At 38.7% G+C, this 14886-nt stretch overlaps 1 protein-coding gene across 5 annotated transcripts; it reads right to left on the bottom strand.

Annotated features, from left to right (window-relative positions):
* Positions 1 to 1169: 1169 nt before the first annotated feature.
* Positions 1170 to 14547, bottom strand: LOC131448973 (pleckstrin homology domain-containing family S member 1-like). Of its 5 annotated transcripts, none has more exons than XM_058621816.1 (17): positions 14480 to 14547; positions 13958 to 13995; positions 13664 to 13761; positions 13448 to 13566; positions 12730 to 12864; positions 11725 to 11800; positions 11585 to 11614; positions 11421 to 11474; positions 10592 to 10663; positions 10404 to 10478; positions 9998 to 10029; positions 9836 to 9886; positions 9610 to 9735; positions 5580 to 5693; positions 4910 to 5005; positions 4058 to 4193; positions 1170 to 3500 (listed from the first exon to the last, which is right to left on the bottom strand). In XM_058621816.1, the coding sequence occupies exons 2-17, from the start codon at positions 13980 to 13982 to the stop codon at positions 3369 to 3371; spliced, it is 1371 nt and encodes a 456-aa protein (XP_058477799.1). In that variant the 5' UTR covers positions 13983 to 13995; positions 14480 to 14547; the 3' UTR covers positions 1170 to 3368. The 5 variants fall into 5 exon arrangements, with proteins under 5 accessions (XP_058477799.1, XP_058477800.1, XP_058477801.1 ...); XM_058621817.1 differs by having other exon boundaries at positions 10404 to 10475; XM_058621818.1 differs by lacking the exon at positions 10592 to 10663.
* Between the last annotated feature and the right edge of the window lie 339 nt (positions 14548 to 14886).

The following is a 14886-nucleotide window of genomic DNA, read 5'->3' as shown; positions in this document are numbered from 1 at the left end:
TACGTTGCCATATACTGTGTGGTAGCATTAACCTGCACACTATACACACTTCATCTTGTTTTAACTTATGAACATTCACTTCCACACCGTCTTATCTGTGAAACCGCAGATACGTGGTACACAGTCTCTCCTTTCAGTCACAAAAATCTGGTGACGTGTGTATTATTAGACAAGTATTACTGTCAGACCGTGTCACCAGAGATTGAGGAAACATCAGCGTCATGACTTTACTGATAACGATTCAACCCGTAGAACGGGAAATGTTCGCTCACGCTCTCTCTCTCTCATACACTCTGTTGGTGGATATAGAACTTTTTTTATGGTGTGTTGGTGTCGTTGCCTCTCTTCATGTGATCATTTTCTGGTGCAGACTCTCTTAATGGCCCTTTTCCACTATGGTCCCAGCTCGCCATGGCACAGCACGGTTTAGGTTGGTTTCCCACTACCAAAATAGTACCTACTCAACGTGGGCGGAGTCATGCCGTGCCGAGGAGAGTCGAGCCGGTGTTAAAACGCCATATGTCATAAATACTGTGGCGCTGCTGCTAATGCTGATTGTTTGCTGGTCGGTATTGTTTTTACGCGCACTTAGGTGTAAATCATGACAAGATTCTTCCTTAGTGTCTGAAATGATATTAGCCAATTATTTTCTCCCAATGTCCACTTATTTTTCTTTTAAACCAATCAAAACAAAGCTTAAACCCAAGTGCAGTTGAAAACTGTTTGCCCCTCACAATCAGCAACACCTGAGTAAAATGACAGGTGACCTCAGGCAGAATAAAATAAATAAATGCAACCCCCTAGTGGTTGGGAGGGAGAATCTCACAAATAAAAATGAGACGTTGGTCCTGCACTTTTTAAAATTAGCCAAATAGGTTGCATTTTAAAAAAAAAAAATAAAAAAATAAACGGAGGCAGTTGTGTATTTAATGTTGTGTATGAGTACAGTGTCTGGATGTATTTCGGTAAAACTTGGCAACCATGTCCCTGCATTGGTTTGAATTGGGACTGCAGTAAAAGTTTTAAATGCTCAAGGTCACTGTTGTACATAATTTGACAAAGACTATATCACTGGAAAGATTTGTTGCACTGATATTCACGCATTTGGAGTCTAGAAATGACAAGAACGATGATCCACATAAGAGATATTAAACAACAGAGTCACTGTGTTTCACAACAATCTGGTCAACTTTAATCAGAATACGTGTACAAGCAATACATTTATCGTGCCAGTGCAACTTGTATTTATAACACTTTCAGAAGGGATGCTGAACATTCATAATCCAACATAAAATGGACTTCAGATGAACATCTGTGTAATGGCTCCATTAAAAACTTCCAACATTGACCTTGGAAAGACGGCGTATCGTGTCAAAAGTACTTATTAGCAGATAACATTATTTTTATATATGTGAGGGTTGGAGGAAACTCAGAGCCCTCAGTGGATACTTATCACTTGGTGTATATAGAGTATATAAAAAAAAGTAATTAACATTAAAAACATTGGTTGAAAAGGCCTTGAAGATAATGTGCGTTTGATGTTGTCTGTGTTCACTCGGCGTAATCTAAAAAGAAAAAAAACTGGCTTTCCAATTTATATTAATATAACATTTTCTGTTTCAAATGAGGGAGGAAATAGGTGAAACATCGCCCGAGGTGGAAGGTGGAACATGATTCATTCTGTCTGCATTTTTAATTCACAAGACTCTCCCTGAGGTACAGACGGCACTCGACACTCTTCCTTCATCTTTATCGCCAAAAGTTACACATATTCATGTGTGTTCCTGTAACGTTGTTACACATACATTCAATACTATTACACACTAGAGGAGACATATTAACAATAAGACATTTTTTTCTAAAAAAAAAGTATGCTTTTGTGCTATCTTCAGCTATGTATACACTATATATAACGAATCATATAGTTTGAAAAACTTCAACTCCAGCTTGACTATATAATCCTATATAAATAAGGATTAATGGGGTAGATATTTTAAAACATAATGTAGTCAAAAAGCACTGACAATAAGTTGATCGTGGTGAATTATCGGGATAATCGTGAAGAAGAAATTGTTTATATTTCACTTAAATGACTTTAAAATTATGTTGTTTTTTTTTACTTCACCAACATACAGTCTTTGTATCTTATTAAGAAATTCTTGTTTTTCACTTTAAAAGTTTCACTGAACATTCACGTGTAATATCTGTGATGCAAAAAACTAAATTGTCCTTTCTTGGTAAAAATAAGTTCAGTTCAGTGTGTTTTTGAGAGATTTTAAGAATTTAAAACAGAATTTTACAATTATCCCAACAATATTATGAATGGCAGATTTCCCTCGTCACATTAATACCGACATGAAAGTTTTCACATTGTCCCAAGCTGAGAAATGACTTGACGAAGCCATTTTTTAGTTGCCGGTGCTTCATGTTATCTTAAAATGACCTTGTAAACATTTATAAATGTCATTTTTTAAACATTTAACATATACATTTCCATTGTTTTTATGTACAGTATATACTGTAAATCATATTCAAAAGGTGCACACGTGTAGAAAAGAAACTAACTGTACATGGGGAAAAAAGGAGTGATGAAAAAATCACTAAGCAGCGATTTGAGAGAATAAAGTGAATAATCTATAGGGTTTTTGTAGATTATGACTGACAAATGCTGACATCTTAATTTTACAAATGTCCATTAATACCTTCAGAGTTGGGTTTTTACTGGTTAAAGTTTTCCCACCAGATTAGATATTCATCTCTAAAAAAAAGATTCTTGAGGTATAGTTTATTCCCAGAATATACTGTATGATCCTACAGAGCAGGGGCATTTCACAATTTAAAAAAAACAATCCCGGAAGATAAGCATAACGTTATTGAGTTATGAATATAAGTATTTCTCATTTTTAACGTTAACCGTCACTTCTAGCTCCACTAAACAGTTAAATAGTAGGAGGACAGATTAGGATTTGAATAGGAATTAAACAACGTTGCTATGCCATGTACTTTTCTGCAGACTGTGGTAAATGTTGCATTTGCTAAACTGGCTCACACGCATCACATCATCATCACAGTAAAACTGTCTTGTATTCCTTAAGCGAGGGAGACCTAAACAGACCTGTAAACAACATTTGACCTTCGCCTCAGGTTACTCAATCACCGTGCCTTAACCGGGAAATGAATAGCATCGCCATCATTTCCTCAAACGCTCGGAAAGAGTTATAAAATGTCGATATGCATCTCAGTAGACGTGATGGCGGGTTTGCAGAAAAACAACAACGTGCAACATAAGAGTATGATCCTGGTGACCTGGTTGGACCACAGCCTTGGAAGAATACTGTCTTGTTATGTAGTGCCTGAAAAGAGTCATTTTAAACACACCCAGACCCAGGAGATGAAGGCACGCTGTGTCTCTCAGCCGCAGCTTCCTGTGCGTCACTGCAGAGACCGCTGGGCGAGTGCAGGGGCAGACATCCAGGTCGACGCAGGATGGTGAGTTTCACCTGAGAAGAGAAGTGATCACACTTCTGAGCACCGACAGTGTCTTTTGGTGTCTTTGTGGTGGTTGTGTAGAGTACAGCAAAACCAAAATGAAAAGCTGCTATTTAACCCTTAGAACACAGAGCATTTCAGCTGCTTTTTTCCATTACTGTAATAAAACATACAGTATATGCAGAAAAGTACAAAAGTACACAAAATGTTCGGATTGAATTTGTCACAGTTCATAGTTCACTTGGCTCGTTTTTATGAACAAAAAGGAAAGAAAGACTTCTGCACAATTATTGCTACTTTATATCACTACTAAAAATGTGATATAAAATCAATCATAACTTTGACTCAACAACACAGAAGAAGCATTATATAAAGCCTGCATAAGTGACATACACCACAGATCTGCACCACAGTTAAACAACGTAATACAAGGCAACACTCTGTATATATATTATAGTTACTGAGGACATTTTATTTCTCTTCACCTAGACATGGACCTCAGTGTCTGAAATAAAGTGAACTCATTTGCATGCTGTCTGTGTGAGCGTGACGGCGCGGGTGACGTTACCTGGTTCTTGAGCGACTTGCTGATGTATATGTGGAACTCCTTCACGTTGCCGATGAGCAAGTCATTAATCCCCACAATCTGGTCTCCTTTGTGGAAGAGACACACGGTCTGGGGCTGACCCGTCCACCCGGACACACTGCGACGCACACACACACGTTTAATTTTTAGAATTAGACATTAGACAATATACATTTTTCTTATCTGATACTGATATTGCAAAGTTAAAGCTCGAGTGTGTAACTTTTGGTGTTTTTTTGTTGTTGTAGATGTTATCATTGTGCCTCTGTTTGGTCATCGTGAGCAGAAATGATGTAGTTCAATCATGTAGTAGAATTCACTTCTGATTTCTGATATTTCCAGTCATACTCCGACCTGTTAGCTATCAGGCTGTCTCACTCTACTAGTCTGATGCTGCAGTTACCTCCATCTGTCTTCATAGAAAAAACTATTTCCTGTGTGCAGCAGGGGAATGTTTTGTTGTTGTCGCTGTTGACGGTGCATTTAGCACCTAGCGTTTGTGTAGTTAACAGTATCATATAAATATAAAAGGCTCATTCTGGGGTAATGAAAAAAAAAACAGGATCAATCAGGTGATTGTACATATAATATAATAATATAATATATACAGAATAAATTAATATATTTTATCTTCTGCCAATTAAAAATAATTCCATCCAAATTTTCCACTCTGGACCATCTGTGAAACGTTTGAGGATCATACTGATCTTATATGTGCATGTAAAAAAATGTATATATGTATAATATATTTAACTTCCCTTTAAATATCCTTTACATTTTTGATTAAAAATAACTAAGAAATCTGAGGTTGTTTTTTTTAGTGTAAAGACTTACTAGGTTTTCCCCTCCACGTCAATCAGCGACAGGTGTTTTTTCAAATCTGCCTGGTTGACCTCGATGTCTCTTTCGTTCGGGGTGACGTGGTCAAGACTGGACAAGAGAAATGATGGACAACAAATGGCTAATTTAGTGGCAGTTTATAAACAGTAGCGTACAGCAAGTAGACAGACATGCTACAGAATATTGAACCATTAAAATCTATGAAAATCTCTAAAAAGTATTGTTTGTTCCACTTTGGCTGAAACCTTTGATTCTTTACATTAAATTCAAATGCAGATAGAAAAAAAAGCACTATTTTTTTATTATTGTCTCTTTCCTCTGTTCCTTGTTGCAAAGTCACTCAGGTTCTTTTTTTTAACGCCCTGCTGTGCTTGGTTTGGACAATAAATGCCAATTATGCCACTATCTACTCACACAAACTTTCAGAGAACTACTCTAACCAGTCATGCCACATGTCAGTGTTGGACCCAGCAGCCATTCCAGATCATTTATTTGACTGTGCGCTGATGTCTTTTTTTTTCTTTTTCTCATCACACCCACTTTTTTTCCTTACTGGCTGGTTTGCTCACTTCACTGTTCTGGCTTCACATGATTGTCATGTCTCACCTACAGTAATTGCCCTCATCTCTGCTCAGCCTCCAATTATTATTACATAGAATCTCACCTCTCAGTGGAGCCTTGGTTTTCCAGAGTGTACGCACGCTCTCGACCCTCCACAGGAGAGATGGTCCCGTTGTCACTGGAACTGCTGCTGAAGTCTGAAGGATGAGCTTCTTCTCTGTAAAAGGGAGCAACAGCGTGAGGGTGTTTCATGAAACAAATATAGATATACTGATTCAAAATCTTCTGTATAGTATTGATATTGATATCTGGACTTTGACACAGATTTCTTTTCAAAACCAATTATCTGAAATGACAGTATAATTACTTAGTTTCACAAGTTGTTGAATGCTTTTGTCTTGAATGTGTCCTTTAAATGCCCAAATGGAACTTTGAGGGTAGCCATCTCCTCATAGGGTGAAAGGCACTGTCCTCACTGGGACCTCTTTATGAACTCCACCACGCCTTAGAAATCTGTTCAGATGTCACATTCACATTTCAACAAACGTCCCTCAAAACAGCTTGTAGCAACAGTGACATTAAAGCACGGAGGCAGAAGCCAAGGATAGCACACACCCACTGATGATGACATTGAGGAAGAACCATCTGAATGCACCGTCATGGGGAGTGACTCACAGACTCACAGACTCACAACAACAGACTGTGGACCGGCCTCCATGTTCGCCCTTGTAACAGAGAATAACAGCAATAATGGGACAAGTTTAATAAAAAGCTGCTTCTTCTAGTTACACGAACAAGGGGAGCAGCTGTCTTGTTGTTTTTCTTTATTTTTAAGAGTTGATAAAAGCAGCATGGGAGACACACATTATGCACTAATCACTGTGCAGGTGCAGGAGGAATTCTAATTAAGAGGCACTTAAGAAACAAGTCTTACTCATGCACCAACTGTAGCTCAGGAGGCACATGTCCTCCTGTGTGTCAGCGCTGTGGTCGGCCACTTACAAAGAGATCAGACAACAGTGTGGAGCACAAAGTCATAACAAAAAATTTACCAGAGCCAACAGTTCATAGGAAGGGTTGTTTTTTTTTAACAGAAAAACCCTGGAGGAGGCCATCGCCTGCTGTGTTGGTGATTTACGCAACAGGGCGGGCAGATTTGATTGGCTAACACCGCTCTGCGGGAAACAAATACTCTGGCTCAGACATACTCAACATGGTTGGCATCGCAGTGCTACATTCAAATTAAGTGGTTCGCATAATAATAGATAACCTGGATAATAGAGTTCGGTTCAGTAACTATGTTGTTCTGCTTTGCATTCAAAGTGAATGAGGAGCATTTATTGGTTCGACACCTCCATCGGGTGCGTGTGAGTCGGTTGTTAAGCTAAAAAGCTGTTTGCTGAGGGTTATTTTGCTCTTAATGGTCACCTCTAATGTGACAAAAATGCAGAAACATAAAACATCTTTTTAATTCTGAACGGTCAAAAGAGCATGGTTTTATCAGCCACAGTAGTGAGGACGACTTCTGTGTTTTTTTGTTGTTGCTGCACTTAATGCTGTGACCTTTATTTAAGTACTCATGGAAAATGTGCCACTAAAAGACATGTTTCCACAGATAAACATACACGGCACCTCGTCTTACCTCATAAAGTCGTTTTTACATGTATTAGAACAGTGTTTCCCAACCCTGGTCCTGGTCAGATGAACAGCTCGTTATCAGGCTTCTGCAGAGCTTGATGACGAGCTGACCATTTGAATCAGGTGTGCTGTACTGTATTAGAAGTTCCCTGGCAACAGCAAAAACTACTTGGTAATGAATGACTGAGCTTTGTTTAGTTTGTATGTTCTCCTTGTGTGTGCGTGAGTTTTCTCCGGGTTCTCCGGTTTCCTCCCGCAGTCCAAAAACATGCAGATTTGGCGATTAGGTCAATTGGACACTCTAAATGAATTGTAGGTGTGTGAGTGAAGGGTTGTTTATCTCTATGTGTGGCCCTGTGATGGACTGGCGAACGGTTCACAGTGTACCGCACCTTTCGCCCTATGTTATCTGAGATTGGCACCAGCACATTGTAAATCCAGAGATGTTTGTTCTTTTGCCAATGTATGGCTATGAGTGCAATGATTTAAGCGTGTGCACGGTGTTGTTCTCGGATCTCAATTTTTGAAACATTTTCTTTTTGTTATCACACCCATTGCTATTTTTTCCTTACTGGCAGCAGCACAGGAGATTTCATATGTTTGTTCACTTGACTGTTCTCACTGTATCATCATATCATCGTTATCATGGACAAAATTGTGTGTCCTCTGTTTGGGGCTATGGAAATGGCCCCCCTAGGTCACAACCATCAGGTGGAAAAAATAGTTGATGAGTTTCATCTGCATGCAATTAAATTCAATCATGTCTTGGGATTCTCGTCCCTCTTTCGTTTAGTCTTGTATTTTCTGTTTTATTTTGACACGCACATCTTGTCTCCGTTCAGGTGTCTTCACCTCCTGTTCCCATGTGTTTCACGTCTCATTGATCACCTTCTAATGTGTCACACCTGCATCTCATTGACTCCTCTCCCTAAGTCTATTCCGTCTCTGTTTTTTCCCTCTCACTGAGCCACTTGGTCTTGTTTGCTTGGACTGATTCCCTTTCCCTGTACCTAATCTGTCACCAATACCTAAGATCTAACCATGTCTTTGTTGGGTCTCCATTACATTTTAAATCATGAAGTTCAAAATTCTTCCTCCTTGGAACCAAAACACACCCTGTATTCATTTACCACACACGTTTTCCAGCTCAATGATGTCACTTGGCACAAGGGTCTATTATTTTAGCCCAAACCTCATAACCTGACCTACATGCTCACTTTGCATAGCAGCACGAACGAGTTACACTGCCGTCAAAAAACATGGTGGCAGCGAGTTACGTTAACAGCCACAATAAATGACCTAGTTCACCGTGACATGCACATACCTCTGCCTCTCTACGAGAGGTTAAAGAGTCTGGGGAACAAACAGTCAAAAGGCACATAGGTCATGTTTTATGACAACCCTGACAAAAATGTATTTAAAAGTAAAGCCCTACCTGACAACTTTAAACACAGAGAATAACACTGGAAAATCTGGTAAAACTGTGAATTAACCAGCAATTTTTCATTATCCTTTCCACAAAAATAAAATAACTAACTAACAAACACACATGGGTGAAAACATAACCTCCTTGACTTGGAAAATAACATTAAATGTAAAGTTAAACAAACCATTTTGTCCTCATTCACAAAATCTATCACAACCCGCAGCAAATGAATGCATTCTATAGCATTCCTCACATTCATATTAATGTATAATATAGTGTTTCTGACTATTTTTACTGCCATTTCTGTGCATGAGTAAGTGTGACGGTTCACACTGGGCACTAAATTACATCCTGGATGTGTCTCCTATGTAATTAAATACACTGTGACGTTATTACCTTTCAATAACGTCACAGAACAACGTCACTTAATAATAATAATGCAATGCTGCTTTGTGACGCCGCCCAAAAACAGTCCCGGGAGTCCGCAACCTGCATGTGTGTTCCAGACCCAGTCCATGGAAATGACTGGTTTTACTTAAACCAAGTGTGAAAAATCATCAGCGTCGCACACGTTTCCATGACTTAGCCGGACATTAATCACTGCAGACAATCAGCGCCAACTTCGTCAGACATAAAGGTCATGTTTGCTCAACTATCCTTGGCGTTTTTACGGCAGTTGGCATCCATAATGTTGCATTACTGCCCTCCTCCTCTTTTCAAAATGATAGTTACTTGCACAAGTTGCCAAACAGGCTCCGAGATGCCATTCTCACATTAATCCTGGAGTGTCAACAGTTTTGAGTTGCAGAAAAGATAGAGACTCTTTTGTTTTTGTCAGGTGCAACAGCCAATAAGACTGTGGTTAACCTCTGATGATGGAGCTATATTGGAATCTGGGTCACTGAGGAAACATTGTTGTTTGAAAGAGCAAAGTGCATTGACACGCAAGACAAAGTGGAGAGTCAAAAATATACACGCACACACATGGCCCACCACAAAGGGGAAGAAAGAAAGAAAGAAAGAAAGAGGGAGGAAAGTCAAACAATCCTGCAATCATTCTGAGGTTTACCTCTCTTCAGCAGCTTCCTCCTCGCTGAACGAAGGCAGCGGTGGAATCTGGGTCTTCAGTTTGTCAAAGGCAAGAGTGACAGATCTCATGAGGGTGCTGTCGGTGACCCTTTCCACTTCAAGGTCCCTACAATAACAAATAATCAGCAATTGTTCATCCTTACGAGTAAAATATAAGGGCACTTGTTTTTAAAGTGACGTGTGACTGTATGAAAACAAAAACGTACTCTGCCCGAGTGACTCGCTCTTTCGGAGAGATTTCCTGCATCGTTTCATATCTGCAAGAGGAATGAATTTAAATCAAGAGACAAATAAAGAACAATAATAATAATAATAATAATAATAAAAAAAAAAAACACTGACTTAGGGAAAGAGCGATTAACACTTACAGTGACTCCTTGTTGGTGCCATTTCCATTCACCTCAATCACAAAAACAACAAAATTAGCGACAGTACAAATGAAATCATAATATCTGAAAGGCAAGCAAGTTATAATCACCATTTGTATTTAAAAGTAGGACATTAGGGTTTGTTAATTAAAAAGTAAAAGGTTAGTTGAAGTTAAATTATTCATTTAGTTGTTCAATTAATGCTTTTAGTGTCATAAGTATGATTATATTATAATTATATAAGTGAGGATTTGATGCTTTACATATACAGCATAATTAATTATTAAATATTTTTTGGTCACAGACATTTTCTAAAAGCAACAGAGTAATTATTATGGATCAATCCAGAATGTGTTTGGCAGATTATGATTCAATATAATTCAATAATTCATAAATGCAACCCTACTTGTGCTTGTCTTAAGTAGGATTTGGGATAGTCATAGATTGGCTCGGACACAGGTCGTCTGGCATCTTCATTCTGCTGGCCAATCAGGAGACATTTTATTATGCCACATTTCTCACACACACAAAAAAGGAATATTTAAACCGCCAATTGTTACTAAATTATTAACATTAAAAGCCAAGATGTCGCACCTCCCAGGCATTGTCGTTGTTTTGCAGAATGTTTGAGGATGGATCAGACTCAGACCGCATCTTAAATGACGGCTGGAAAAGGAAGCAGAGGACACATGAGAGCACCAGCATGTCCACCGTCTCTGTGTGATTAAAGCATTTTTCACATAAGTCAGAAAACGGAGGGTTTTTGCAGAGAAACAAGAGAGAATGAGTGTCTTGTCATGACCTGTCTTAGCTTAACTGAAGTCTTTACATCCACATTTGGATTATCTGTCTTATCCTGTCTTCTACTGACCTGTGCTACGTCTTCCTGTCTTGTCCAGTCTCATCTTGTCTTGCATGTCTTGTCTTGTATTGTCTCATCTCATGTTGTCTTTTCTAGGCTCTTTTGATTTGTCTCATCTTATCTTGCCTATCTTGTCTTGTCTTTTATTGTCTCTCTTGTCTTTTTTTCTCATCACATCTCTTCTCATTCTGTCTCATCCATTCATGTCTTGTTCTGTCCTGTTTCATCTTGTCTTTTTTGTCTCATCTCATTCTGTCTCGTCTTGTCTTGTGTAGTTTTGCCCTGTTTTGTCTTGTTTTGTCTCATCTCACCTCTACTGTCTGTCTGTCTGGTCTTTTCTTGTCTTGTCTCTTTTTGTCTTGTCTTTTTTTGTCTCATCCTGTCCTATCTTTTTTGGTCTGATCTTGAAAATCCAATCAACACGCAGTTTCACCCAAAGCAATGCTGTGATTGTCTGATTAGGACGGTCCTGATTCATGGGTTAGGATTAGTTTGACAGAATTCAGGCGTTTAGACAGAGTTGGACAGATTCATGGAGAGCTTTAGTTGCAGTGGACCAACCTTCTCAGTCGGATCGGATGATTTCTTTCTCAGTATCACAGGATTTGAAATGACCTGGTAAACCAGGAAGGAAAACCCATCAGAAAAAGATGTGATCGATGAACACACCGAAGCGATGAGTGATCAATGTGAGCAGCGTGGACTAGGATTCACTTAATATTTACCTCAATTTGTTGGTGTCCATTAGTTATTTCCTGCAGGAGGAAGATCACACATCAAGCTATCATGATATCAATTACAGAGAAAAGCAAATATTTAAAAACTATGACACAATATCTGGGATGTAAGTAAAATCTACACGTACCTCGGTATTCATAAATCTATACGGCCGGGTTTTCAGGGCGTCAAACAGGTCAGAGAACCACCTGTCCACGTCATCACTAAAAAATAAATAAAATAATTAAAACATGGACAAAAATTCAATTTCCTGACAAAAACATATTGCTATTATATTCAATTTAAAAAGCAATTCTGGAGTCAAATTTAGTGATAAATTGCGTTAAACTGCGTCATTCAGTGACAAAGCACAGCCATTATCATCTGATCGACTTCTTATTAAACAGGAAGCATCATAAGCATCATAATCTTTGATTGTACTAAAGTACCAAAATAGACGGTGTAAAGGGCAGAGGTGGCTGTCACTGTCATTGTTGGCCTTTAGTCAAATATTATGTGTGAAACTCATGGTCTAAATGTGGATTACAGCAGATCTGACTTTCGCACTATTGTGACTTTCGCATATATCGTTTATTCAGGAGTATTGTTCCCACACAGCATCACTGCAAAAACAAAAAAGTAACCAAATCTCTGATAACATATTGAATGATTTGAAAATGGCAGCATTCATGCACAGTCCACATATGTTTACATGTAAATGATTAGGTAGGTAGGTAGGTAGGTAGGTAGATAGAAGTAAGTAGAGTTAGGTAGGCTGGTCGGTAGAAGTAGGTAGGTAGGTAGAGGGAGGTAGGAAATTTAAATTAAGTAGCCTAGTATTTATAAGTTTCAAACTTTGGCCCTACAAGAGAACACATTTGGGATTGTTAGGGATTGAACTTTATTTTAAAAAACCTGTTGCTAAAGTTGGTTTCACTCAACTTCAACTTTTATTGAAGCTTTAAATGCCTTCTTTAGGCTGCTGAGTGCTCATCCAGGCATCATTCACTCCTACTACATTCATATTCATGCACCCTGGCTGCTTGGGGTGATAGTTAAAGAGAGGCGTGTGTAATTGTTTTTACAGTGCAATGAAGGTGGTAAAGGAGCAATAAATTCCATCTGAGCACTTTTATATCACCAGGTGACCGACCTGCTCTCCCCGACCAGGAAGTATTCCCTGTCTCCAGCTTTGATGAAGAGCACACAGGACGGGGGACACTTGAAGCTCTTCTGGATCCACCCCCACCTCTGGTGCTGTTGAGGACTCTCGTACAACAGTGAGATGCTGACAGAGGGACACAAAAGACAAAAGAGACACTTCTGTCTGATTTTTTTTTTTTTTTAAAGAATATAGTGTTAAGAAATAGCCTCCAACATGTGTGTGTGTGTGTGTGTGTGCTAGTTCATCTCTTTGTTCCAGTATCTTTGAATCCTCTCTGTTGTTTTGTTTTTTAATCTATTCACAATTCTTTACCAGTCTGTTAATAAGCAGTTAATATCAGTTAATAACCAATACCTTTGTTTTTTTCACAACAACCTTTTCCACATTTCCAATCAAATTCCAAGGACCTCTTTGTTGGACATTTAAGAAGTTAGATGTGACCTCCCTCTGTGGCTCTGTTCAATTTAGAGTGTCCAATTAACAATGAGCAATTGGGATTGGGTACGTTGCTCAGGTACGCAGGTACCCCAGCGCTTGACGTGGCAGAGACTTGACCCGGCAAACCCTTTGTTCCCTTGTTTAAGCACTCATCAGTTTCTTTGTTTACTTTCTTGCTTGCTTCCACCACCCCAAGTATGTTTTCCCTCTCATGTATCAGTTTATTCTTATGATTCTTTACATGTGCAAAACAAAGAATAAACCATACTTTGTCAGGTCTATGCCTCCGAGTGGCCTTTCCTTTTCCGCTGCGCTCCTGAAGTATTTGAGCAGATGTTCGTTCTCGCTGACTTTGTACAGCACAAAGTATCGCTTCTTCCACGATTTCTGCAGGATAACAACAAGAATTGAAATATGAAAATAGGAACTATGGCAGACGGGGATATACTGTGCAGTATGCTGCATTCACTGTGCCAACTGTCACCTCTGACTTCAGTTTGTGCGAGGGAGGAGACTTGTATAGGTATCCTGATCTGATCTCCTTCACCACATCAACTGGTTTGTAGAAAACCGCATTTCTGCCTGAGGGCAAAAGAAAACCCTATTGTTTGCGATTGATTGCTTAAGTGTCCTTGTTTCCAGCAGTCTCCCTATCAATTGAATCTTGCGTGACTAGATTAGATTAACTGTAAAAACTAGTTTCCTGATAACAACTTCCCCTCCAAAAATAGTACCAAATAAAGACAAAAACCTATAAATAAAAACATAAATCACAAACCTGGGTTCCGTTGGGACTTGTACATGATGACAACAAACCTGAAGAAAAGTAACATGGAAAAAAATCAGTCTCCGTGTTCTCAAAACAGTATTAAAACCGAGCGGGAAATACAAAAAGAAACTCTGTAAGGTTCAAGTGTGCACCTACAACAAAATAAAATTAGTGCTTTTCTTCATTAGTTAATATTATATTAAGTCTTAAAATACAGTATCTTTGCATTATTCTATGACAGAGCCACATGCATGCACATTCAGAATCAGAATCAGAATACTTTATTAATCCCCGGGGGGAAATTGTTTTTGTTCCAGATGCTCCGTGCAAAGTGAAATAGAAATACAGCAGTGGAAACAAGGCATAAGATATGGATATAAATAAACAGTAAAATAGGCAATAAGATGGAATGAAATCAAATATTAAATTAAAAAAAAATAATAATATAAAAATAAAACAATAATAAAGTCAAGTGTAATATCAGGGTAATTAAATATGAAAAGTTTATAGGATAAAACACCATGCGCTTACCTGTGTGCACCTGTTCAGGGACTCCACTCACTAAATGCTGCTGCTTGAGGAAGCTGAATGTTTTATCTGCCGTGCAAACACCAACATATTCATAATGGGAAACTGGAGTTTCTGGTTCCTCGCCTACAGCTGGGAGGTTGTTTTTTTTTTAAGGCTTCCTGTTGTCTTGTGTGGCACAGGGGAATCTTTGGTCTAAAATCCCCTTTGGGAAAACAAAAAGTCAGTATCAGTATTATTTATTTTACAAAATGATTTGCATACATAAAGCTGTTCATGGGTGGTGCAGTGGCTAGCATTGTTGCCACACATGAAGCAGGAAAGTTCTCATGCCAGGTCAAGCAAAGGTCTGTGTGGAGTTTGTGTGTTCTCCCTGTGTGTGTGTGTGTGTGACTTGACAGATTAGGTTA

The sequence above is a fragment of the Solea solea genome, chromosome 21 (assembly GCF_958295425.1).
Source record: "Solea solea chromosome 21, fSolSol10.1, whole genome shotgun sequence".
In the NCBI taxonomy this organism is placed as follows: Eukaryota; Metazoa; Chordata; class Actinopteri; order Pleuronectiformes; family Soleidae; genus Solea; species Solea solea.
This window is presented reverse-complemented; position numbering and strand designations above follow the sequence as displayed.